Raw genomic sequence first — 26,890 nt, forward strand, 5'->3', positions numbered from 1 at the left:
GTACATTCCTACACCGATGCAGAGGGGACTTGAGACCAAAAAGTAAAGAACTGCAGGTGAGGGCACGTTTCCTGGGCAGCACTTGAGACATGGCTTGCTGCTTAAAAAGCAGTTCTAGTCAACATGCTTTTTCCAGACAGAGTAAACACAAAATGGCCATGTTCCTGTAGGACCATCTTAAGAAGCTTGAAGCAATGTGTTTCCTGTCCTGGTTGAAGGAGCTCAATCGTTCAATGAAATTATATACATTTCATTTGTGTACAGTGTTGCATGACCAAGAAATTGCTAGTTAAAGCTGCAGTGCTGAAAAGCAAAAAAGTACCATGATCATGAAGGGGTTAAAACCTTCTGGAGATCAAGTGGTTAAAGTCTAATTTTGAGCCTCTCTGTTGGTCTGTTATTATAAAGACTTCAGATTGATTTGTATTTTTATATAAAAGTTTTTTTTCCCAATGATATCCCCAGTTCCCATTCACATGGAATCTGTATACAGCATTGTTCAATTAAAAAAAATGCAGTTCCAAAGCCACCCATTTACAAATACCACAAATGCATAACAGTTCATAAGGAAAAAACTATTACTGCAAACTTGAGAAAGTACTTTAATAGTTTTCATTTTACATTTTAGATCTAAAAAGGAACACATGCAGCAAGTGAATATTAAGAATTCTGCTGGAACCAACTGTTTAAATTATATGTACAGAGAGGATTACTATCAAAACTAGTAACCTTCAGTGAGGCTATTTACAGAATTTACAAAAAAAAAAAGGACAAAGTGTATCAGTACAACAAAGGCAACATGAAAATTAGCATACTGTGGTATTCTGAGACTTGTATCGAATAAAGCTTTCAGAAGCAAAAAGCTACCAAAAATACTCTTTCCAGTCCATAAGAAAACATGTCACCAAAGTAAATTTACAATATTAGGTACAGAAGCAGAATACCAAGGTGAACATTTAAAAATAGCATTGTACACTACAATTTCATAAAACTGAAGGGAAGAAACAATTAACATACTGCCCACAAGTTTCACCTTTGAACCTTGAAAACTTCAGGTGACATCTGGCTGGTTGCTTTGGGCATGCAAATTAATATCTTTTCTTTCACGTCCAGATAATCCTCTCCCAAAGGGTGACCAATCACAGAGCTACCAGGGATATAGAAATATCAGCATTCTGTCCTGGAACTGCTCTATACAATAAAGACTTGTTTTAAATAACACTTTCATTCTTTGTCTTAAACCTACAATAATGAATCAATATGTTATAACATCTAGTTGAAGCAGTGTATAGAGTGGTACAACTCAAAGAGGAACAAAACATGATGGATCTCTTACAAAATGTAGGCAGTCTTTGTATTAAAAATGCTTCATCAGAAGGAAGTAAAAGCGTCCTGATAAATGGCAATTTCACAGGACACGTGGAGCTGAACTAAACAGAGCTGTCGTGAGGTGGTGAACTCCATCGTGACTGCAGATGCCGAAGAATGCTGTTCGATATCGTCCCAAGTTTTTCCTGCATTTCAAAAAGCTGGCTTCCAGAATATTTTCCAAGCTCCTCTGTAGTCACCAACAAAGAAAGTGTACTAATCTGTGCAGCAAGGTCTACGGTGGCTGCAGATTCCACAGGTGCTGTGGCAGATGCTTCAGGCAGGTCTGTAAAGCAAGCAAGGATTAGTTATGGTGAAGTAACTGAAAAACTCATGAAATACGCCAATACTCTAGGGGTCACCATACATGTTACAGTCTGACTGCAATACATCAAAACATAATAGGAGAACCTTCCTAAACTTTCCAGTCAGTTTGTATTCAATCAAGCCCTTGCATTACATAATTGGTAGATCCAAAATAAGACTACAATAAGATATTGGCAGAAAGTCAGTGCAAAAAATGCCCATCAGTAGTTTGATTTGCAGAGACACCCAATGTGGTTGTTCAAAGGATAGGCAGGAGTCGTCTGCTTTAGTAGAACATCCAATTACTTTATTTCACCAAATACATTTTTTTATTATTATTATGAACTACCGCATCGGACACCTCAGCCAATCGAACTACCGAGAGCCTTTTATGTGCTGGCTCTTCCTATCAATGCGTTCACCCACCTGAGAACCCCCACAGAACGGGAATGCCCGAGGCATAGACCGTGTCCACACTGTGCACTAGGAATGCTGCATGTCCCCCACCCCCCTTGCTGAGTGACCAGTCAACAGCTGCAAGTCCATTTAGACCTTTTTCTTTTTATTGTGGAACCGTTTTACCCTTGTTTCTGAATTTAGTACACGATAAGGGCTCTCCCACCTCCCTCTCTTTTGCAGTGGAAACGAAAGACCCCTGGTCAGCTCCTCAGGATATTTCAGTCTACAATGTTCCATCAAACCCCAGACCCTACAATAAGATTGTAATGTGTGTGGAAAGCTTTACAACTATCGGTGGTCACCTTTTTAGAGTCTCAATTGTAATATACAGTAGTATCAATGGTACTTGCACAGCACTGCCATACAGTACGTGCCTAAACTGGAAAATTCAGGAATGGAAAGAGCTTGGGAGGAATGGTGGAACTAAAATCGCAGCAATCTGCTGCAATGTTGCAGGCTCAGAATTCATGGAATTACACAGCCTGGATCAGACAGAATTAAACTGAGAACAGAATAGATAAAATGGCCTATAACCTGGACTGCTTTTTTTTCATTTTAATTGAGGCAATCTTTAAATTCAATTTTAAAAAGGAAGAAAAATTAGCAGATTAATAATTGAAAGCCCCATAGCTTTAAGTACAGCTCACGGGTCTTAAAAAGCAGCTTAATCATTAAGCGTAGGTTCCAGAACTTCGCAGTTCTGCGTGTCACATTTGCAAGGGCACAGCTGCGTTTTCTGCAATCTTTTTTAAAAACATGGACGCACAGAAATCACATGGTGCTTTGACACCACTTTCCTTAAAGCAACACACTTTTTGTGCGGCTGCGGGAACGTGTGCGATTTACACACACAGTCCCACACACGCACAGATGGGAACTTAGCCTTAGAGAGCAGGAGACATCCCTTTAAGTGCTTGGAGCCTGCAATCTGGAGATTACGGTGTCCAAGGCACAATTCCACATGTCTGAAATCTACTGTAAGTTTGTTTACAAAGTTATCCACCTGGCATTTGGCACTGTGCTCCCTCTGTGCACAGTGCAATCGGTTGAAGATACACAGTGTTATGCAGGCCATAGATGGGACGTTTATCGGCCGAATGTTCGTCCTTACAAAAAAATTGGCCGATATTCATGCCGTTAGTGGGGCAATATCGTCGGCCGATTTTTGCGGATCTTCTCATTTCTTTTTATCGATCATGCTGGAAAACCTGCGAAAAACAGCCGTTTTTTGTAAGCAGCAACGACCGATTTTTCGTTTATCGGCCGATAAACTTCTCGTCTTTGGCCTACATTATTATTACAGAAGAAAAGAATCGGGTGAAAGATTAAAACTTCTGTTAATAGTGCATATTTTCACATTTCTATCAATCTGTTAGGTTACTGTTTGCAAAAAAAAGAAAAACCATTACTGGGGCATTTATTAAAACAGTGCACAGAATAGGAATCCATTTCTAGTTAATTGATGCATACAGGCAGCTCCCAATTATGGTCATACTAACTTTGGGCATCTAACCTTCAATTACTTATGGTCATGAAGAGGTAAAATGTGGTTTGTTTCCCCTTTGTGGCAGGGGGAAAAAAAAAAAAAAAAAGAACCACCACCAACATTTCAAAAGAACAGACAAAATCTTAAATGCCCAGGATAATTGTCAGATATTGTTCTTGGGGCCCTTGCTGAACAATTCAAGAGTACAAAGTGCAGGCTTCTGCTTATTACATTTGAGGCATTTTTTCTTAGTTTTAGCATGCACAACTATAAAGCCACATTTACAGAATTAAAAAACACAGCCTTCCTAGAAAGCAACGAGACCATACCAGTTTCAAGTTTTTCTACAGCTGATAATGGCTTCTCATCAAGACCATTTATTGGCTTTTCAGCTTCATCAAGGGCAGCAAATTCATCAAAGCCTTTTGCCTTTGTCTGTAACCACCAGAAGAAAAAAAAAAAGAAAAAAAAAAACTTGTGTAAGTAATGCAATGGCTAAGGCACATAACTACAGAAACGTATTATTGATAACTGTTACCTGCTGCTCATGGTAGGTTCGCAGAGCTTTTTTCACAGTAGAGATCTTTGGAGAACGGATTGGTAATGTCTTAATTTCAGAAGGTGTAAGCGTACTGAGGTCGCCAATTGTTTTTATATTTTTAGCACGGATGAACTGTACAAGTCCTCTGGCCCTATTAAAAAAAATTATATTATACATACAACACACATATACACACCACACAATACTCAAAAAAAAAAAAAAAAAGAAATTAAAGGAACACTTTATAATCAGAGTATAGCACCAAGTCAGTTAAACTCCTGGGATATTGATCTGGTCCGTTAAGTAGCAGAGGGGGTTGTTAATAAGTTTCAGCTTCTTTGGTGTTAATGAAATTAACAACAGGTGCACTAATGAGACACCCCCAAAACAGAAATAGTTTTACAGGTGGAGGCCACTGACATTTTCCCTACTCATCTTTTTGACAGTTTTTCACTAGTCTTGCATTTGGCTTTTGTCTCAAGAGCATGGAGTACATTCCAGGAGACAGGCAGTTACTCAGAGCTGGACAGGGCCGTAGAAAGACCATAACCGATCAGTAGGACCGGTATCTGCTCATTTGTCCAAGCAGGAACAGGACTGAGCACTACCAGAGTCCTATAAAATGACCTCCAGCATGCCACTGGTATGAATGTCTCTGACCAAACAATCAGAAAGACTTCATGAGTGTGGCCTGAGGGCCAAACGTACTCTAGTGGGCCCTGTGTTCACTGCCCAGCACCATAGAGCTCGATTGGCATTTGCTATTGAACAACAGAATTGGCAGGTCCGCCACTGGTGCCCTGTGCTTTTTACAGATGAGAGCAGGTTCACCCCGAGCAGACATGAAAGGGTCTGGAGAACCTCGACTGCCATTAAGAATCAGGATGAAATCCTTGAACCCATTGTCAGACCCTACGCTGATGCAGTGGGTCCTGGGTTCCTCCTGGTGCACAATGCCCTGACTCATGAGAGTATGCAGGCAGTTCCTGGAGGATGAAGGAATTGATACCATTAAATGGCCCTCACGCTCACCTGACCTAAATGCAATAGAACACCTCTGGGATATCATGTTTCAGTCCATTTAAAACCGCCAGACTGCACCTCAGACTGTTCAGGAGCTCATTGATGCCCTGGTCCAGATCTGGGAGGAAATACCCCAGGACACCATCCGTCGTCTCATTAGGAGCATGTCCTGACGTTGCCAGGCATGCATACAAGTACGTGGGAGCCATACAAACTACTGAGGACCATTTTGAGTTGCTGCAATGAAATTTCAGCAAAATGAACTAGCCTGCTGCATCATTTTTTCACTTTGATTTGCGGAGTGTCTTTGAATTCAGTCCTCTGTAGGGTGATAATTTTCATTTACATCAAACAATGGGGCATCCTTATGTTTCTAACACATCACCCAGTCCATATAAGTATAGATAACCAGCATGGTATTCTTCCCCCCATTGAAATCTGATGTGTTTTCAAAGTGTTCCTTTAATTTTTTTGAGCAGTGTATATTTATGCAGTATATGTATTTGATACAAGATGACAAGCACTTCAGAATTCACGAAGCTATTTTCTCACCACATATTGGAGGTAATCTGTGGAAGAATGACATCAATGGATGTTGCACAGTTCATAAGGGCAGGGTAGACACTTTCTTTAGGAGATGGCATAGACTCTTTGGTCATTTCTGAAATCTAAAAAATGAGCAATTTTAAATTACATAAAAAGTGAAATCTTAACACCAAACTTCTAGGGAGGGACCCTCTCCAGGCCTGTTATGACGCAAATGATGATCTGGGCTTACCAAACTCTTCTTTGAACTCTTAAATCCAAGAACACGAGACCCAGGAGACACAAATCCTTTGGTTGGGGTGGTGATAATCTAGTGAATTGAAAGTATAGTTAAAAAGACCGGCTACTAAAAATGCAACCATACAAGATGCACATAAAAAGCATTGCAATATTACCTTTGGCTGAGTACTCGTTAGCATTTTAAGACTTCTTGAGGATGGTGAGCTACTTGAATTGCTTCTAATCACAGGGCTACGGCGATCAATGTCATCTGCCAATCCTTCTTGATATATTGGATCAGCAAATGATACTCTCCTAATCTGCTCACAGAAAAGAGAACTTGAATTTTTTTTAAGTTAAAAAAAAAAAAAGCAAAGAGTATAATATTGGCAACAAAGCAGCAACTTCAAGCAACTGACCCTTAACTGTAGCAACAATATAAGATATATTAAAAATATAGCATCAAAAGTAAACTAATTACCTTGGTGGTGCAGAAGGCACAATTGGTAAACACTACAATTTAACATACATTTAAACGTACTAACAATTCTAGGTTTAAAATGTTGACAAATTGCTTGATATGAAAAGTATACCAAGTCACCTTGTTAAGTGGAGAGGGGGAGTCCAATTCCTGCTGTTGTCTCTTTATCCCTTTCTTCAGAATGCTTGTTGAAGGTGATGCAGATGGAGACCAGCTGAAGCTTCCACTGGGGCTATCATTGGCTTGGGCCATAGAAATCAAGCCTTTTATTTTAGGAGGTGAATCTGTGTTGGACTGTCCTTCACCTAGATCTATCTGCATACTTTCAGATACTCTCGGAGCAGCACACTTCTCTGCAGCAGTTGTTAAATCTTCATCCATTTTAACCCCTTTAGTCAAGGTTACTTTTAGCGGCAAGGTGTCAGCAGATGGAAATATACAAGTTACTGCATTCTCCTCACAAGTCCTCTGAGCATTTTCTCGCTGAAGTTTAATGTTTCCATCATCTATGTTCAAAGTTTTCTCTTCAACTAAAGTCTCTGTAACCAGATCTACCCTTAATTTCTGACAGGCTCTGTTTTCTTCCCTCTCCCCAGGAGGGGATGTGCCAACCTCTGCTTCAGATTCATTGGGGGCAGCTGTGTCCAACTCAGCTTCGATCTCCTTAGGATAAGCTGTACCCCCCCTTGCTTCAGTCTCCTCAGCAGGATCTTTGCCTACCTCTGCTTCAGTCTCCTCAGCAGCAGCTTTGTCTATCTCTACTTCAGTCTCCCCAGGAGGAGATGTGTTGACCTCTGCATCAGTCTCCCCTGAAAAAGCGCTTTCCACCTGTTGTCCTGTTTCTTTCAAAACAGCTTTGTTCATCTCTTCCTCAGCCATCCCAACAAAAGATTCTTCTCTGGGCTCAGCCAGTTCAACAGAAGCTTCGCCAACATTTGCTTTAGTCTTCTCAGCAAGAGCTCCATCCTCCTCTGCTTCAGTTTCCATAGCAGTAGCTAGCGCAAGCTTCGCAGGTGCAATGTCTACTACTATTTCAGTATCTTTAGCAGGATCTTTGTCCACCTCTAAATTATTCACTTCAGCAAAATCCTGACTTGGTGTGGCAGAGTGGTCTCTCTCTTCAATTTCAGCCACATTATTACACTCATCTACTATAATCTGAGCATCTTCCAGCTCCTCCTCTGGTTTTGCACAAGTCTGGTCATTTGTAGATGTTTCAATGATCTCTACATCAAAGGTCTTGCAGATGTTTTCTTTTTCTGCCTCAACATTTTGTTTATTTTCTGCACATGGTTCTTTACTACTTTGCTTCTGAAAGCTCACATTGTCACCGTGTGTATATTTTTGAATTTCTGTCACTTCTGCAGTAGGCTCAGTTGAGGATTCCAAAGCTTCTATTGTTTTTGTCTGAACATAAATTTCTGTTACTTCTTCTGTGTTACTCTTACTAAATTGAACAACTGTTTGGTCAAGCTCTGACTCTGTGTCAGATTTAATTTCTGCGGCAAAGCCTTTGAAAAATGCTTGCTGTTTTGCTGTAACAAGTGGTGTGCTAACAGCACACGGCACAGAGAAAGTACAGTTGAACTGCATGTCAGATGATGCATTGATAGTCTTGTTTTTACTTTCTGACTCTTCAGATTTTAATTCCATGAAGGACTTTTCTTGTCTTCCTGAAGCCTCGCAACAGTCACAACCCTTGGACCTTCTGATTCTCCGACTTCTTTTATGAGGGCAGTCAGGCAACTTTGACGCGCTTTCAGAATTTCTAAATACATCAGAAAGTGCAGTGGAAAAGTCCCCAGCAGAAGGCTCAGTCATTAAGCTTTGCACCGTGCTGCAAAGTTTGGCAAGTTCACATGTGTTGTTGATTTCCATGGTAGAGCCTAACTCTGTATTTCTGCCATCCTCTAACTTTGGAATCTTTGTTGGCAATGCAGAGGTATCGGTCGAGATCGTGTAGGTTTCTCCATCTATTTCTGGCTGGGAATCCATGTCAGAGACCACATCAGAAGCGCACTCACCTTTATCTGGTTCCATATCAAAAGTAGCTGTATCATTCTGTGACTCCTGAGAGCTTTCCTCTTTTTCCTTCTTTTCAGATCCATCTGCCTTCTTAGGTCTACCTCGTTTTCGCTTGCCTGTTAGTTCACGAGGTTCTGAATTATCAGATTCTGAATTTTCGTTGGCAGCCTGAAGAGTCTGCAGAGACCTTCGTGTCTGATATCTAGATCTGCCTCTTGTCATCTTTTCGCTGGAGTTAGAGTCTGGAAGTTCCTCATCGTTATCAGTGTTCTTCAATGTTTTAACTTGTAAACTTTCCTGACTATTTCTGGAACTGTCAGTATCTTTTTCTACAGCTTTTGTAAGCTTTTCACTTTGTTGCTTAACGGGAGTTTCTTTAGATGGAGGAATCTTTTTTGAACCTATTTTTTGCTCTTCCTTGGTCTGGGATTGTTTTTCTGTTGCAGCCTCCTTTTTAACGGCTTCCATTATTTCCGATTGCCTCCTGGAAGAACGCCTCAACACAATTAGATTACCAGGTGCTTTCTGAGTCACTTGAGCATCTTCCTTTACGGTTGTGCTAGTCTCTGGTGGAGTGTTTTCTTTGAATTCTGTAATATTCTCCGGTGCTGAATTTTCCTTATCATGGTCCACAACATGTTCTTCCTGCTGAGGAAGCTGAGATTCTGGGACACACTCACTGTCTTCCATTTCCTCTGAAGGCCCTGTGTCCACTACACTTTCACATTTCAGACTAGGTTGTTCAGGTGCTTCAAGTTTCTGCTTTGTGTCTTCAACTTGACGCAGAGCTCTTGACCCTCTTCTGGATGCAGGTCTTGATTTATCATTTTGCGATTCGGTCTCTGCTGGTAATTTTTTTATTTCTTTTTCCTTGCGCTTTTGTTTTGTATTCTTTACTTCTTGACTATCTGGCACCAAAATAACTTCCTTTGCTTTTGGAAATTTTGTTTCAGACAAAGGACTAAAAGAGCGATTCCCAGAGCTGTCAAACTTTTCTAAGGTGATAAAAGACTGTCGCCTGCTGACTGGTTGTGGCGGGGTTCCCAGCACCATATCCAAAGAACTATTGCTGATATTTGAGGAGTTTTGCACTTCTTTTGAAGTGTTTAACACAGCAGAGTCATTAAAAGATTTGGACTTTTCAACTTCATCTTCCAACATTACAATATCTGCAATTTCTTTGGCTTCATCTTCCTTTATTTCTTTTCCCTTTGGAGTATTCTCTTCCTGAAAAAACAAGAAAATATACTATTTAAATGGCAAAGCAGAATTATAGGCAAAACATTTTTTCATTTTGGATAGAGCAAAGGAAGGTTATAAAACACGGCAGATTTTTTTTTTCGCCATCTGTATCCCAAGGAGATTTCCCTTCACTTCCCGTCCTATTGGCAAAAAGTGATAGGAAATGTCTGTAAACAGAATTCCTTGGGGACCCTCAGGTCACCAGAACTAGTGTCCCCATTGGAAGATTTCCTTGTGAATTTGGGATTTTCTTTTACTTTCACTAAAATTGGTAAACAGAACGAAGCAAAAGGGTGAATTTCCTTAACCGCCACCATATAGCAGATATACTGATCAGTGTGCTTACAGTGAACCACACACCCCTGCCCCCTAGTAAAACACTCCCTACACACAGTTAACCCTATGATCGCCCCTCACATTAACCCCTTCCTGCCCAGTGTCATTAGTACAGTGTCAGTGCTGTTTTTTTCAGCACTGATCACTGTATTGGTGTCACTGTTAGTTTCTCAATGCTAGTTTGGGCATAGAGACCCCAAATCTGTAACTTGGTCCTCCAGTTATTAAAGTGTATGTCTTGGGGAGACTTGGGCTTCCTTTCATGCCATCCATTGTATACAATTGTGTCTAGTTGTGAATGGTCACAGCAATCACAAGCACAAGCTGGGCCAATCACAGCCCAGCTGCGTCATGTGATTAGCCTTGGCCAAATCACAGCTAAATTACAAAAAAAAAAATGTAATTCAGGTAAATGCTTGCTTATAGCAAAGTAATTCTTTGCTATAAGCAAATTGTGTATTAAAAAACAAAAAAAAAAACTGATCACTTCCCCAAAGTAATGCAAGTTACTATGGTAACATTATACTACTTTGGTCATAGTGCAATATGAAAAAAAACTTAAAAAAAAGAACAATTTTATAAAAAAATTGAAAAAAATAAAAATCAAACTTTTTTTTTCGTACTGTCACCGGTGTCCCTGATCACCGCCTTGCCAGTTATATGATTATGCTCTACTGCACTGGTGACAGTATGTAAAATAGTGAATCATTTTAATTCATTTTACGAGTAATGACAAAAAAAAATTACAACTTCAAAAAACTCGCCATGCCTCTTATGAAATAAGTTGGACTGTCTACTTTGCAAAATTGGGTCATTTGGGGGATATCTGTACTGTTCTGACATTTTTGGACCTCAAGAAATTAGATTGGCTGTCAGTACTTCAGGATTGATCAATATTCAGATATATACCATAGTTTGTGAACTCTTTCCTACAGACTAAATAATAAACACTAATTTGGGTTATTTTCACTAAAGACATGTAGCAGAATACATGTTGGCCTAAATTTATGAAAAACATTTGCAAACTTTCATAACAGAAACAAAGAAAAACGTGGATGTTTTTTTTTTTAATTTTCGGGGTTTTTTTGTTAATTTAGAAAAAATTTAAACCCCAGCGGTGATTAAATACCACCAAAAGAAAGCTCTAGTTGTGTGAAGAAAATTATAAAATTTTAGTTTGGGTACAATGTTGTATGACTGTGCAATTGTCAAAGTGTGAGAGCGTTGAAACCTGAAAATTGGCCTGGGCAGAAAGGGGGCAAAAGTGCCCTGTATGGAAGTGGTTAAACATGTGTGCAAAAAACATGCAAAAAGAGCTCTGGCAGCTAAAGGGTTAAAGCTGTATTAAACCCAAAACCAAAAATGTAATATATTGCAGCTTACCAATCAGATGTGGTGGCTGCATTTTTTTTTTTTTTTTTTAAGGCTTATTTTCCCCCTGTTTTCACATGGCGATCTGCCCAGTAACACACCTCTTGTATTAAGGTGCCTCCACTCCAGATGGAGCATAGGGGCACCTTTGGACAGCAGCATTGATAGTCTGGGGGGGGGGGGTGGTTTTGAGTGTTAGGTGGACTGGCAGATTTAAATACATTAACAAATTGAAGCCAATCTCCAGCTAACACTTTAAGCTGTTGCAGCAAACTGTTTCTCCCCTTTTAAGATAAAGGTTTTACATAAACGCTGATCTTTCTGGCAGGAACTGCAGGTGAAAAAGAGAAAGAAAGCTTAATGCAGCCATCACGTTAGAACTGGCAAGCTGCAATATAATAAAAGTTTGCTTTTGGATTTAGTACCACTAACAAAAGAATGCTTTGTTACCTTGGATTGAACAGCATTTTCTGTAGTATCCACTCTAACTTCTGGCTTGTCCCTAATATAAAAGAAATTGTCAAAATTGGAGATAACAGTTTTAAGTGTAATTAATAGCATAAAGGAAAACTGTACTTACAATGAATTTTCCTGGCTCTGAGTATATTGTGTGAACAAAGTGGTGTCCTGTGATGCATCTAAATTGTTATACATGGTCGGTATGTCCACCCTGGTAAAAATGAAGGGAGGTTCAGGAAACATTGTTCAACAAGTTCACAAAAAAAAAAAAAAAAAAAAAAAACTTCAGATCTATATCTGAATGGCATATTTCTATTAAATCCACTAGCCTGCCATGCTAATCTTTTTGAAAAAGTGCAAGAAAAGGGTTGCAGTCAGCAAAATCTTATTAATGGTAACAATCAGTAAAATATTTTATTTCAGGTACTTCTATAGCACCGTCAATTTATGCAGTGCTTTACATATACATTGTACATTCACATCACTCCGTAACCCTCAAGGGGCGCACAATCTAAGGTATTCTTTGAAAATGGTATTTAAAATCAACCTACATTAAAATCTAGATAAATTCCCACTTTAGCAAGGACTCATTTTTACATTTCTTTATAAGACAACAGAATGAACATAAAGTGGAGTGAAAAAAATTGGTACTTATCACAAGGGCAAGTCTTCAGAGCCAACCTGGGAAAAAAGGTAGCACTGGAACCTGGCTAGCTGTTGTGGTGCATTCACAGAATCTAGTCATGACATTGCAAAAAGGTCTCATGCAGTGCAATTACTAATCAGGTATGCCTCCGCAGTGACTGAGCCATGTGCAGTAGGGCTGACACCATGACATGCAAATTTTTAGTCGTGAAAACACCAGGCTCACTGGCAGACTAGAGGGATATCAGAAATCTGCCATACAGCTTCCAACAGCTGCTTGATTAACCACTTAAAGGACCACCTGCCCACAATGTACGGTGGCCCATACAGGCATGGCATGACCGCACAAATACCAGTTAAAGTAGCCACAGTGCTAAATCGCAAAAAATGGCCTTGTCATGGTGTAAAATCTTCTGGGGCTGAGGTGGTTAAAAGGAATCCAAGAAGTTCTGAGCCAACATAGCTGGAGAGAGATCCTATTGCCTTAGGACTCTAAGCAAAACTGGGCTGTAGAGGAGGTTCAGGGGTAACCACTTCAAGGAAGATGGCCCTTTTTTAGCTTTGTGTCTAATCCTCTTGGACTAGTGTAGGTCCCTATTATCACTTGTAGTGTATGCAGTGTACGCCTAAAATGACAACTACATGTAGCAAAAATTCAGGAAAGACATGTCAAAATGAAAGTACCCTGCTACTATTTATGTTCTGTGGTAAAAGTGTTGCTGAAGTCTGCTTACCAACAGTCACATATGTTTAAGCCCATACCCCACAAACCAACCTTTTTGTACGAAGGACTTCCTTCTGATGTTCTGTAAGAACTCTCTCTTTAGCTTCAGGAGGGATAAATACAAAGTCGACTGACTGCTCCTCTTCCAATATTTTCTTTTTGGTATTCGGAGAAGAAAACTCCAATTTCAACTATTAACATATATATATATATATATATAGAAATCAACCTAAAACAGCGTCACAGGTGCATACAAAGCTTAGAGAAAAAATAAGTGCATGTTTAACACAATAACTACAGTCAGACTCTTCAAAAGTGAAGTTACAAGCCCAGTCTTGATGGGCTGGGGTCACTTACTAGACTAATTAGATCCCAGTCACAAGTACGTTTTCTAAAAGAAAATTGCAGGCATTTGCTGAAAATGCTAGTTGCCTGGCTGTTATCTTGACCCTCTGGCCTCTGAAATGTCTAAGCCACAATGCTAAAATAGGTATGCATATCAGGAAAGTCATATCTATACACTTGTTCTGGGTCAATGTCTCAAAGCACTGCAAGAAGTCAGTATGACAAATCAGGTATACTAACATTCGAAGAAAGCAAGATCTTTCATGTTTCTTCTACTTGAACGTTCATCTGCTGGCCACCACTAAATAATAATAATTTCTGGAGTGCACCCTTTGGAGCATGTAAATATGAGAAGCAACTTTTTTTGTTTTAATGAAAAAACACTTATTCTTATGCCCATGTATGTAATACAGCATCTTTTAAAGGCACTAAAAGAACAAATCTTAGCAAGCACAGCAGATAAACTTGGTTTAAAATTTTAATAATGGCAGAATATATATAATACTGTATACACATGCAGTTGTGGAGAGATAGTTGAGGCACGAAGCATCATGGCTTCACAAAGTAACGATTTTTAACCATTTGTTTCACCCTGAAGACAAACACGCTGAAACCTGTCAATGTGCTGTATCTATTCTGCAATTAATTCTGTTTCCTACTAGCCCTAAAGAATTATTTAAAGCTCGTTAGTGGTATGTGGGGAGAGTATCTTTTCGATCTTAAATTTCTTCCTAATCTGTCCGCAAAAGAGACCATAACCAATATAAATCCATGCATGCCTTACCTTGGCCTGTGGAATTTTTGTTGGAGTGCTTTTATTTTTACGCTCTTCTGCTCTGGCCAGTAACGAGTCTCTTTTCCCTGTGGACTTCACCTCAATACCGCTAACCTTTGTTCCCAACTGAGAGTTGTCCATCTATATAATAAAAAGCAGTAAATCTTACTCCATGGAATTTCAATTTAAAATCAGTGAATAGAAGGGTGCTGGGTACACTGGGTATTCGGTTACATGGCTGGTTTACATAAGGAAAAAACATTTAAAAAAGGCAGACCATGAATGGCAATGGTGATGAATACAAATATAAGACTCACGTTATCAGAATAGGGACCACTTGACTCCTCTGTTGTAGCAGTAAAGGTGAAGCCAGGTAACAGGAGGGGAGTTTTTATTTTAACTTGACTTAAAACGGGTCTAAAAAAAGGAAAAAAAAAAAAAGTTTCAATTTCATTAAATTTACTTTTGTATTTATATTGAATGGCAATGTTGGATTTGCAGAACTAAATATTTTAAAGACGTTCACATTTGGTACCATGTTACACCCGTAACGGACCACACAGCCAGGTCATTCATTCAGAATGCTGCCAGCATGACACACATACTTATAGTTTAAATGAGCTGTGAGCTTGCAGTTTCATTCTTCCTTTAGCTTTGTAACACAAAGCCCTTACAGGGATACGGACACAAAGCTTGAGGAAGACTGCAGGAACCTTACTTTCAAACCCATGATCTGCTGATTGCGGGGGCAATGCTCTGCAGGCTCCTGTAAAAATAAATGCAATTTTTTTTTTAACCTGCAAAATTAGGTATTTTACTTGTACTTAACCTTTAATTCAGTTTTCAGGGTTCCAAGTGCACCAGATGGGCTGGTTTTTAGACTTCCTGACGCTGCATAGATACTCTCCTCCTCTTGTATGAAGTGTGGACTCTCACTACAGAGAACTGTTACTATCAGATGTAAAATTGACTAATTTCTCTAAGCAATAAAGATTTATCTGCCTCACTGATAGTTCTTAGCATTGAATGCCAATGGGCTTTAAAAATAATAGCCACAACACCTAATGAATTATATCTTATAACTCTTCATTTATATCAGCACCACACATCTGCCACAGCAACAACTACATCCCTTTCCCTTGAAGCCAAGCCTCGCTCCTTACAGCAAAAAATGTTCTGCCTGGTCCAAGCAGCTACACCAACAGGCAACATCACACATTAGGAGAAAGCAAATGCAAAATGTAAGGCTAGGTTCACACCTATGCAGTTTGTGTTTGATCCATTTCTGCATTGCGTTTTTGATGCTATGTTTTTTTAATTACTTTTTTCTTGTTGCTAGGCAGATTTGAAACGCAAAACGCATAAAAAACGCACTACATGCTTTTCTGCAGCATTTCCATTGAAGTCTATAGAACCAGAAACACAACTTTTTGCTGGATGGATTCCAGGAAGTAAAAATACATGAATCATTTTTCCTTAAGACATTTGTGTAGTTATGCGCGGCAGAGCATTACAATTAACTTTAATGCATCACAAGGAGATGGACAATTACGCACCTGTCCTACCTTTTTTAGCTTGTTGGTGTGAAGTGAAACAGGACCAGGGGTGGACTGACCATTTGGTAACTCGGGCACTGCCTGAGGGTTCGGGGTCAGTAGGGGGCCCCATGAGATGCCCCTGGTACCTTTCATAGGCTTTTTTGGGTGTGGTTTGAGTGTGGTTGAGGACACAGGGGCCCCATGATCCCCTATTGCCCGGGGGCCCCATGAGTTGTCAGTCTGCCCCTGAACAGGACATAAGGCAAATTGCCTCGACTATGTGATGGGACTTCATTTGGCAACGTTGCCTAATGGAGCTGGTGGAACAAGCCCTTAAAATGCTTACTTGAGTTCATCTGGATAAACCAACGTGGCTGCCTTGGCAAACGACCCATTCCAAAATTGTGCTGCCTGAGTGCGGAACTGCTTGTTCTTGTGAAGAAATATGGCACAGAGCAAAGGTGAGAGCGCTTCAAGTAGATCGTCGTCATAGGATCCAGTGTATCGAGAGCCCAAACAGGAGAGCACCTCACCAAGAAGTTTATCCAACTAGGAAAGAAGATATCATTAACCACTTTAAGACCAAGCATTTTCTGGGATGTTTTGTTTACAAGTGTAAATTTGTATTTTTTGCTAGAAATTTACTTTGAACCCCCAAAATTTTTTTTTTAGCAAGGACCCTAGAGAATGATATGGCGATTGTTGCAATATTTTGTCACATGGTATTTGCGCAGCGGTTTTTCAAATGCAATTTGGTAAAAAATACACTTTGGCAACTTTTTTTCCCGCCTAAATTCACCAATTTTAAAAAAAAGGTTTTTAAATATGAAAGAGGATGTTACGACACGTCAATAGATACCTAACATGTCACACTTTAAAACTGCGCACGCTTGTGGAATGGCGACAAACTAAGTTATTTAAAAATCTCCATAGGCGATGATTTAAAGATTTTTACAGGTTACCTGTTTAGAGTTAGAGGAGGTATAGTGCTGGAATTATTGCTCTCATTCGAACGTTCATAGTGATACCTCCCATGTGTGCTGCAAACACAATTTACAGATGAGTGCGCGATTTACGTATGTGTTCGCGTGTGTGCGTGCGAGCATGGTGAGATGGGGGACGCCAAAAATAATTTTTTTCTTACTTTTATACTGTCCCTTTAACTTTTTTTTTTTTATCACTTTTATTCTTGTTGCAAGGAATGTAAACATCCACTGTTCTAGAAATATGCACAACAGGTCATCTTTAAGAAGAGATTTGGGGGTCAAAAAGACCCCAAACCTCCTCTTTACCTTTAAAAGATCAACAAAAAAAAGTTTAAAAAAAGAAAAAAAATTTGTTTACTTCTGCTGACAACCAGATGTGACATGACGTTGTGCCATTGCTCCATCATGATAAAAGCGATCAATGAGGCATCGTCGCCATCTTGAGGAGGCCACACTGTCAGATCGCTCCTCGGGCTGGCTGGCATTAACAGTAAGCCTGAGAAATACCACGAGCAGCGGGGGTGGGGGTCGTCTCCTTCTGCCGCTACGGAAAGTTATCCATTGGCTTAAGAGCAGCTAGGACCGCTTTCATGTGAAAGCTGGCTGTCTGCTGAACAAAATTGTACCAAGGTTATGGCTGATTTCTTCCGCCATTACCCCAGTAAACCACTTGAAAACCGGAAATTTCTAGACACATTGCGGTTGTCAAGGGGTTAAGTACACCGATATCATTAAGTACACTGAAGACAATACACACTGGTGCTTTTTATAAGGTCATGAATGACAAACATCTAGTCCAACAGATAGAAATAATAGGACGTCACCTTACTGCCAAGAGAACTGTACACTTTTGGAGAGTCAGACCTATTAGAGAGAAAAAAAAAACAGATACAAATTTAGTTTGAGAATAAAACCTATGGAAAAGAATATGTTGACAAATGAATACTTTTAACAAAAAAATATTTCAACAGATCCTGAGCTGTGGCTCATTGTTTTTACTTTATTTTGATAATTTGCAAATGAATTATGGTTATCTATTAGTACCGTGTACCCACATATTTCCAGTCAATCATAAGGCAACATCTCCTCTTTCACAGGGGTTGGACAAAATTACAGAAACACCAGGTAAAAGAATGAAATGGTTACCCAATATGGTGTTGGGCAGCCTTTGGCATCTAAGACTACCTGAATTCTCCTGGGAATTGACAAATACAGTCTTGGATGGTGGATAATGGAATCGGATACCACTCTTCATGCAAAAATCGTTCAGTTTTTGCAGATACCAGGAGGTGGAAAACAAGCCCGAACCGTCTCAAAAATTGACCATAGTGACTCTAATATGGAGGTTGGGCGACTGTGGCGCCCAGAGAAGGTGCAAGACTTTGTCTGCATGCTTGTCAAACCACAATTTGACAACACCAGCTGGTGAATCTGAGCATTATCGTCTTGCACCATGGGGTGCCCATGGTCAGCCAAAATTTGTACATAGTCACTGGCAGTGATTCTACTTTTCAAGGTAATGATGGGGCCTGCAGAATGCCAAGACCAAAATATGGCTGCTCAAACCATGATACTTTACTGCTGGCACAAGACAGTCTTCCAGTGATCAACAGTCCACGATTTGTGGGTGTTGCACCACTCTCTTCTTCTGAGTATTAAGATCGGTCACTAGTAGTTTGGCAATTGCATCTCACCCGTGAATTTGCTGCTTATGGAGTTATCTTTGCACATTTTTTTGAGGACACGAGCTTTGGAAGACTAAGATTGAGCTCTGCAGTCACTTTTGCAGCAGTTTTCTTATTCCGGGTCACAGTCCTGCATAATGTCCTCTTGCCTCTTTTGGTCAGTTTACCATGTTGACTGCTCTTGTGCTTATCAGATGGTTTCCTGGAAACTGTATATGCCGTCATAACCTTTGACACGGCAAATTGACATCTTCAGTCACAGAGGCACCAGCTAAGTGGGCACAAACTAACAACTCTGACATGACTCCGTATTACTAGCAGCGTTAACCGTGAATGATGAAAATGAGGCTTCCCACCTGTTAGCTAGGTGTGTCTCATCACAGAGGAAGCAAAAATAAATAAATATTACATCACTTCCACTATCAATACAAAACATGTCACTTTCAGACCGGCAAATCATGCAGTGTTTCCATATTATTGTCCAACCCCTGTGCATTATCCATTCTGATTCAACCGAGACTTTGCTTGTTATCCATACGGTTATACAGTATGAGTATTGTACAAAGTATTGTATAATTGTGAAAATCTTTAATAAAAATTGTTACTTATTTTGATCATTGGCACAAATATTGAAGGTCGACAGCTAACTGGACTGATGCTGATTGGGCACCAATTCACAAAAAAGAACATTGAACTGGAGAAAATACAGAGAAGGGCAACTAAACTGATAAGAGACATGGAGGAGATCAGCTATGAGGAAAGATTAGAGGAACAGAATTTATTGTCTCTTCAGAAGAGATTAAGGGGGGATATGATCACCATGTATAAATACATTAGTGGTTCATATAGTGAACTCGGTGTAGAGTTATTCACCCTGAGGTCATCACAGAGGACAAGGGGGCACTCTTTACGTCTGGAGGAAAAGAAATTTAATCTCCAAACACGGAAAGGTTTCTTCACAGTGAGAGCTGTGAAAATGTGGAATAGACTCCCTCAAGAGTTGGTTCTGGCCAGCTCTGTGGTTTGCTTCAAAAAAGGCCTGGATTCTTTCCTAGATACACAGAATATAACTGGATACTAACATTTATAGGTAAAGTTGATCCAGGGAATATCCAATTGCCTCTCAGGGGATCAGGAAGGACGTTTTTTGGCCTTCCTCTGGATTAACTTTGGGTGTAGGATTATAACTTTTTTTTTTTTTTTAATGGTTGAACTGGATGGACTTTTGTCTTTTTTCAGCCGGGTTATGTAACTATGTAACCTACATGACAGAGCCAAATGCTTTCCAACAACCCAGCCTTCAAATGGACTACCAGAGAATAAAAGAAAACAGTAAAGTTATATCGACCTGAGGTCAATAATTTAGCATAGCCAAGACTACAGCTGACAAATATCTGTTTAAATCCTGAGGGGGGGAGACCTTGCCTTTGGAAGATATATGTAGAAATGAAATGCCCGGCTGGGTCCATCCAAACAGGAAGCTTTGTGGAAAACCAGCTTTTCTTCTACACCAGACTCAGAATAAATGGTCATCTGAGTCTATCAAAATGCAAAGCTATTGGGGGTCAGCGGAAGCAAAAATTATTTAGTGTCAACAGCAAACGTTTCTGATCACAAGACATTTTTCTGTAATCTCTTGCAGCTAAATTTTAATCACTTTAAGACCAAGCATTTTCTGGGATGTTTTGTTTACAAGTTTAAATTGGTATTTTTTGCTAAAAAAATTCCTTAGAATCCCCAAACTTTGTTTTTAATCAAAGACTGAGAATGACATTGGGATCATTGCAATTTTTAGTCACATGGTAATTGCGCAGCGTTTTTTCAAATGTAATTTTTTGGGAAAATACACACTTTAGTGAATGTTAAAACAAACAAAAAAAACCCCACAAACACGAGTAACCCCAACTTTTTTTTAAAATATGAATTACGGCAATAGATACCCAACATGTCATGCTTTTAAATTGCGTACGCTTGTGGTTTGGCGACAAACTACGGTACTTAATCTCCAAAGGAAACACATTAAACATTTTTAAAGGTTACCTGTTTAGCGTTAGAGGAGGTGTAAGTGCTAGAAATATTGCTCTCGCTCTAACATTCGCAGAGATTCCTCTCATGTGTGCTGTGAATACTGTTTACATATGCATGCACAATTTATGTATGCGTTCGCTTCTGTGCACGAGCACGGTGGGATGCTAAACATTTTTTTTTTTACACTGTCCCTTTAATTTTTTTTTTGATCACTTTTATTTCTATTACAAGGAATGTAATCATCCTTGGTAATAGACATATGCATGACAGGTCACCTTTAAGAAGAGATTTGGGGTCAAAAAAACCCCAAACCACTTCTTTACAAACTTTTTTTTGTGATCTTTGTCTTTTAAAAAGGTAAACATTACAGTTCTCTCCAGTCAGCTCCTACACACTGCTCTGCATGGCATGCAAAGCAGTGTGTTTACAGTGAAGCACTAACACAGGACACAATGTAAAATGACACACAGCTAACCCTTTGATCGCCCCTCATGTTAACCCCCTTTCTCCCCAGTGCCATTAGTACAGGGTCAGTGCTTTTTATTAGCACAAATCACTGTATTGGTGTCACTATAGATGTCAGTGACACCAAGTCAGTTCCCCCCCAGTGTCAGAACGCCTGCCGCAATCCCACTATAAGTCGCTGATAGCGGCCATTGCTAGTAAAAAATAAAAATCCCAGTATATATACCGCCTTTTCTAAACCCTACAACTTTCATGCAAACCAATTAATTTACACGTATTGGGATTTTTTTTTTTTTTTTTTTAGCAAAGACATGTAGCAGAATATATTTTGGCCTAAATTTGACGAAATTTGATTTTTTTACTAGACATGTTTAATAGCAAAAAGTCAAAATCATTTTTTTCCCTCAAAATTATTTTTGTTTTTTTAATGGTACAAAGAAAAAAAACCAAAATGCACAGGTGATCAAATACCACAGAAAGAAAGCTCTATTCGAGGGAAAAAAAAGACATAAGTTTCATTTGGGTGCAGTGTTGCAAGACCGCGCAATTGTCAGTTAAATTAATGCAGCGCCCTAACGCAAAAAATGGCCTGGTCAGAAAGGTGGGGTAAATCCTCTGGAGGGCAAGTGGTTAATAAAAAAAAAAGAAAAAAATGCATTTCTACTGTCGACTGGATGTGACTTCATGACGTCACTCCGGTCCTCCATCATGATTGGGGCGATCAAAGACCATAGAGTCTTTCATCGCCATCTTGAGGCTGCACTGTCAGATTGTTTCTCGGGCTGGCCGGCGTTAACAGTAAGCCCGAGAAACACTGGAAGCAGCGGGGGTAGGGGACAACCCCTTCAGCCACTATGTAACGTGTTCCAGTGGCTTAAGATCCGCTAGGACTGCTTTTATGTGAAAGCCGGCTGTCTGCTGAACAAACAGTATCGGGGTTATGGCTGATTTCCCCAGTGAACCACATGAAAATCGAAATGTTTATATATGGATTGCAGGCGTCAAGTGATTAAAGAACAGAACACATATCAATATTAACAGATTTCGTAAACAAAAAAAAAGAAAAAAACACCACAACACTTTTCCACTCACTTGGTCTTTGTGTAGAACACAGCAATAGGCTTTGTCAGCAGTGAAAATACTGTCCTAAGTATGGAAGGTAAACTGACATGACTGATGCAGGAAGACAATGTACTCAGAATAGAAGATCCCATGGAAGACAATATTGAAGCATTTGCCTCAATCTGGAACTGATCAGAACACATGAAGTGAAATTCTTCAGTCACTCTCACAAGTAGCTTCATTAAAGAATTTAGATTTCCCAGAGGACCTTTCTTCTTCTTTGCCCAATCAGTTGGAGTGTGAGGAGCTGAAATTAGACAAGATTAACATTTGATAGGACTGCTATTTCTGTACTCTGTTCTAGAAACATTAACCCGGAGAACACAAGCAACAAAACGCACTTCAGTAGCCCTTTACCCTCTTATGAAGGCCACAGCATGAAGTTGGTTCTCACCTTTTGTTTTGGGTTGGAATTTTGTGCTATATGGGGAGAAGTTCACAGAATCCACCATAACTGTAACAACTTGAACAATCCTTTCCAGCAGGGAGAAAACCTAAGAATGAGAGATGGCTGATCAGTGTTATCAATGATGTACTAATTAAACCCTAATACACAAATTTAAACACACACACACACACACACACACACACACACACACACGTCTACAAATAGTAGTTCTCCTATATTACACTAAAATATGGTGGATCGTCAATAAAAATAGAAAAGATAAATAGATCAGGCTTACCACTGGCTGATCCCCAAGTGCTGTAAGTATCCGAGAGCAGAGCTCCTCACAGCACACATTCTCATCAGTTGTAGTAACTAATGAAGCACAGCGGGCAAATGTTTTATACAATTCAGACCAAGTGCGCATCAATGTCTTCACAGTGGGCTGCAACATCAAACAGGTCATATTACTTTGTGTAATATGTCAAGTGTACTAGCTGATGAATTCACTTAATACCAAAAGTATAGTACCACTTACCTGTGGAAAGGTGGAGACTGGGAAGATGTGATTTATAGGTAGCATTAAAGCACTGTGCATGGCACTAAAGTTGTGTTCTAAGGCATCACCTTGGTTTACTTCATTAGTCTGAAGCAAAAAATAAAATGCACAATTATTAATGTAACCAGCACTTGAACTGGATTTGCTAGGAGAATCAGGACCATATTTTAATTTTTGTATATTTATTGACATATTTGGGCAGCACAGTGACTAAATGGTTAGCACATCCACCTGGTATTAGGGTTGTTGGTTCAAATCCCAACCACAGCACTACCTGCCTGGAGTTTGCATGCTCTCCCTGTGCCTGCGTGGGTTTCCTCCGGGAACTCCGGTTTCCTTCCACACTCCAAAGACATGCTGATAGGTTAATTGCATTCTGTCTAAATTGTCCCTAGTATGTATGAAGGTAAGTTGGGGACCTTAGATTGTACGCACCTTGAGGGTTAGGGACTCATGTGAATGTACTATATATGTATGTAAAAGTGATGCATAAACTGACAGCGCTATACAAGTACAATTATTTATAAATATTTGAAAACGGATTACCAAAAAATATGTTAACACTCGTGGGAGACCCATAAGGGGTTAAGTTTATATTTATCTTAAATTGATTTCTAAATTACCTACTCAGCGAACAACATTGGAGGCTTCCCAACTGTCACTGTACTATGCTCCCGAAATACTTCCAGCAAACAAACTTCTTCCTCCCCCATAAGGAACCAAAGCACCTGTAGAAATATTTATAACTTCTCTATCTACACTGCAACCTGTCTGATTGCTTTTGGCACCAAAGTAGAGGTGAAAGCATATCCCTGTGTCCGAGAACATGGGGTGCAGGCTTGTCCTAATACCAATATGTTGGCTAGTAAATGTAAAGAGTAAAGGATCAGCCCACATGTCTCCACCAAACCACATCCCTGGGCTTACTCATAGGATCACTACACGGTGGGAGGGGAAAAATGCATCAGGTTGTGTGATTTGGTGGAGACAGGTAGGCTGATATTTATCATTTACTGACCTGGGCTGGTCAGGAGCAGCAGCGATCCTTTCCTCTTTAGCTACCCTTGCAGACAGCCACAGATAGATGGCTAAGCATTCCCAGTTTTACTATCTAGCTGCACAATTGATACCCCCATACAAGATTGTCTTAGGCCAACTTTATCTTACAGTTACAGAGACAGCAAATTCAGAATCCCTACATAATTCTGTATATGGTAGCCTGTGAGGCACTCTCCTGAATAAAACTACTCAGATTATAAAAACCATTTGGAATAGATTGGTCAACTTCCTTTAACAATCTGATTTGGCACAAGCCATACTTGAGTTTTTTCAGTCCTTGTGCAAGGGTTGTTACAGAAAACCTTCCCATTATGTTATGTAGATGAAGGGAATGCAAGCTCAAACAGGAAGCTAGGAGCACACTAGATTTGGCAGACTGGTAATTTTCTATATTTGCAGCAGTTCTAAAAGGTATAAAACATGAGGGAAAGCTCATATTGTAGATACGTATTTAATGTGTTATTTTATTTTGCTTAATAAAACGAATAAAAGGTCTATAAAAAAATAAAAAAAGGCATATGCTCCAGCTTATATGCATTCTGTCCATCCCTTCAAAAAAAGCAGTAATGGTCTGTCTGCAAACAGAAGCCAATACTGCTTTGTACCAAGTCATCTACCTGTGCTATATTTATTTCAATCATTGCTTGCGTTTAAAGATTTAGCGTTTAGCCTGTTGCAGACCCTTTAAAAAAAAAAGGACACGGCCCCAAAGCTTCAATCAGTTGAATACCAGGTGAGCCAGTTGAAGTAATCCTCACCTCAATGCCAGGGAGCTATTATCCCGTAGTTTCATACACTAGACATTTAAAGCAGACTTCTACCAATCTTACATCCAGTCAGCCTGAACACAAAAAGTATGATGTACAGACAGGCAACAATACAACTAGATAAAACAAAACATCCACTTTAGCCAAAGTAGCAAAAGTGATAGACATGAGCATAATCCAGAAATATTGTATGCATTTTACCTTAACCCCAATACCAAAATAAACTGTAAAGTTTGAGTATACTATTAGATTTTACCTGATTAACTTTTTCAGTCAGTGGATTAATCAGAATACTCCACAGGCGCCAAAGCAATTCTTTGTTTTCTAGCAACTTGGCACCTTGATTCAGTTCGCTAAGGACAGACTCGCTAAACGCCAAAGGTGAGGTTGGACCAGAGAAGACGTAACTTACAAGTGTTTCAAAGTTTATAAAGAATCTGTTATGTTTGTAGGGAAAATAAAACACACAGAAGAAATTACCAATTAAACATTCACATAACTGTAAATTGCAATATATGGTTTCCATTAATAAAATGTTATGCACAAGAGACTACAAATAATTACTTTTCCTCAGTAATGCCATGTTCCAGAATTCCAGCATGAAAGTGAAGTTGTATTAGAAAGAGAGCTGGAGTCCCCTAGGTAAACAAAAAGATCCTGAATAAGACAGATGAGATGTCATGCATGAAGTTAACAGGTCAACAAGCTTAAATAAAGGAATGCAAACAGGAGCCACACAGCACCCTTTTTAAAGACCAATACATCTAAAATATAGGTGTGTCTCTCTAGCCATCTCGCTCTCTATACACACACACCAATGTGTGAGTTAAACATTGTATAGAATGGTAGGAAAGCTACAGAATGACAAAAACAAGAGGTCAAAGTATGAAACTTAATTGTTCACACTTTTCTTAGGCATTCTATACAATGCCAAAAGGCTAACCTGCTAAGTAAAAATACTATTCCTCCTTGCTGTTTGTAAGTCCTGCACTTTATTTAAAAAAAAGACATATGAAAATGAGAAGAAATATAAAATAAAGGTTTTTCATGGCTCTCTTTTCATACTTGGCATAAACAGTACTTTTTCTTTATAATGTCTAGGTATTCAATAAAATGCCAGGGAAAGCATATAGCATATTAAAAGAACAGACATTTCATGCTTTACCTAAAAATGTCAAATTCTATACAATGCCTGCTTTTTACACATTGCTTGTAATACACACATACCTTTATTTCTATAACTATCACAGGTCTCTTAAATAAAATTTATCTGTTTTAACTGGCCTAATCTCAAAAGGAAATTGGATCAAAAACAATTGCCTGACTGCCTGTGAGAAGGGAGAACAAATAAAGTCTCAAAGCTAAAGCCCAACAAACAAGTTGTCACAGCTGTTCAATAAGTTGATTTTACCAGAAATGTTATCGGATAATTTTCCTGTACAGATTGGTTAACATTTTTCTGCAGGATCCTTCTCTCTATGCCATAGAAGTAAGGAGACGGGGGAGGTGTTTGTAGTCCCGTCCTAAAGCGATAATGATGCTCCTCCATAGATACATTGGAGTGAGTAAACTGTCACTCTAGGACAAGAGTTAATCTAGACGTGTGTTAATGGCAGAATCACCGGGGGGGGGGGTTAGATGTACTTTTAATAGACATAAAAACTCCCGTGTCACTTGCAGCAGGATAAAAGCACCTGTCAAAACTCCAAATGCTCTCCAAAGGATCTCAAATGTATGTAATCGACAAGTTGAAAGCCTGTTGACAGATACCCACAGAGTAACTATCTTCTAAAAATGAATAAAGCTTCACTGTTAACAGATCAAGATTTAGCCTGCAAGGTAGAAGCAGGGCAGTCAGTCTCCAAACGTTAGGCAGTATGCAAACCACAGAAGTCACCATAGACTTGAAAGGCTTCAACTCCTCCTGACTCGACATGAGGAG

At 39.4% G+C, this 26,890-nt stretch overlaps 1 protein-coding gene across 3 annotated transcripts in view; it reads right to left on the reverse strand.

The window, feature by feature from the left end:
* Positions 1-589: 589 nt before the first annotated feature.
* Positions 590-26,890, reverse strand: part of RIF1 (replication timing regulatory factor 1) — a 54,389-nt gene continuing 28,088 nt past the window's right edge. For all 3 annotated transcript variants that reach the window (XM_089689349.1, XM_089689348.1, XM_089689350.1), the window contains 20 exons: positions 25,513-25,586; positions 25,205-25,385; positions 23,102-23,209; positions 22,862-23,008; positions 22,570-22,669; positions 22,146-22,422; positions 17,700-17,739; positions 16,236-16,438; positions 14,669-14,768; positions 14,361-14,492; positions 13,283-13,422; positions 11,984-12,073; positions 11,854-11,905; positions 6,550-9,681; positions 6,125-6,268; positions 5,962-6,039; positions 5,736-5,851; positions 4,158-4,311; positions 3,949-4,054; positions 590-1,654 (listed from right to left, as the gene is read on the reverse strand). In XM_089689349.1, the coding sequence (XP_089545475.1) occupies positions 1,431-1,654; positions 3,949-4,054; positions 4,158-4,311; positions 5,736-5,851; positions 5,962-6,039; positions 6,125-6,268; positions 6,550-9,681; positions 11,854-11,905; positions 11,984-12,073; positions 13,283-13,422; positions 14,361-14,492; positions 14,669-14,768; positions 16,236-16,438; positions 17,700-17,739; positions 22,146-22,422; positions 22,570-22,669; positions 22,862-23,008; positions 23,102-23,209; positions 25,205-25,385; positions 25,513-25,586 (5,598 nt within the window). In that variant the 3' untranslated portion in view covers positions 590-1,430. The remainder of the gene's footprint in view (positions 1,655-3,948; positions 4,055-4,157; positions 4,312-5,735; positions 5,852-5,961; positions 6,040-6,124; positions 6,269-6,549; positions 9,682-11,853; positions 11,906-11,983; positions 12,074-13,282; positions 13,423-14,360; positions 14,493-14,668; positions 14,769-16,235; positions 16,439-17,699; positions 17,740-22,145; positions 22,423-22,569; positions 22,670-22,861; positions 23,009-23,101; positions 23,210-25,204; positions 25,386-25,512; positions 25,587-26,890) is intronic.

Source organism: Staurois parvus, unplaced genomic scaffold, assembly GCF_062004578.1.
Source record: "Staurois parvus isolate SC_StPar_1 unplaced genomic scaffold, SC_StPar_1.0 ptg000471l, whole genome shotgun sequence".
Lineage (NCBI taxonomy): Eukaryota > Metazoa > Chordata > Amphibia > Anura > Ranidae > Staurois > Staurois parvus.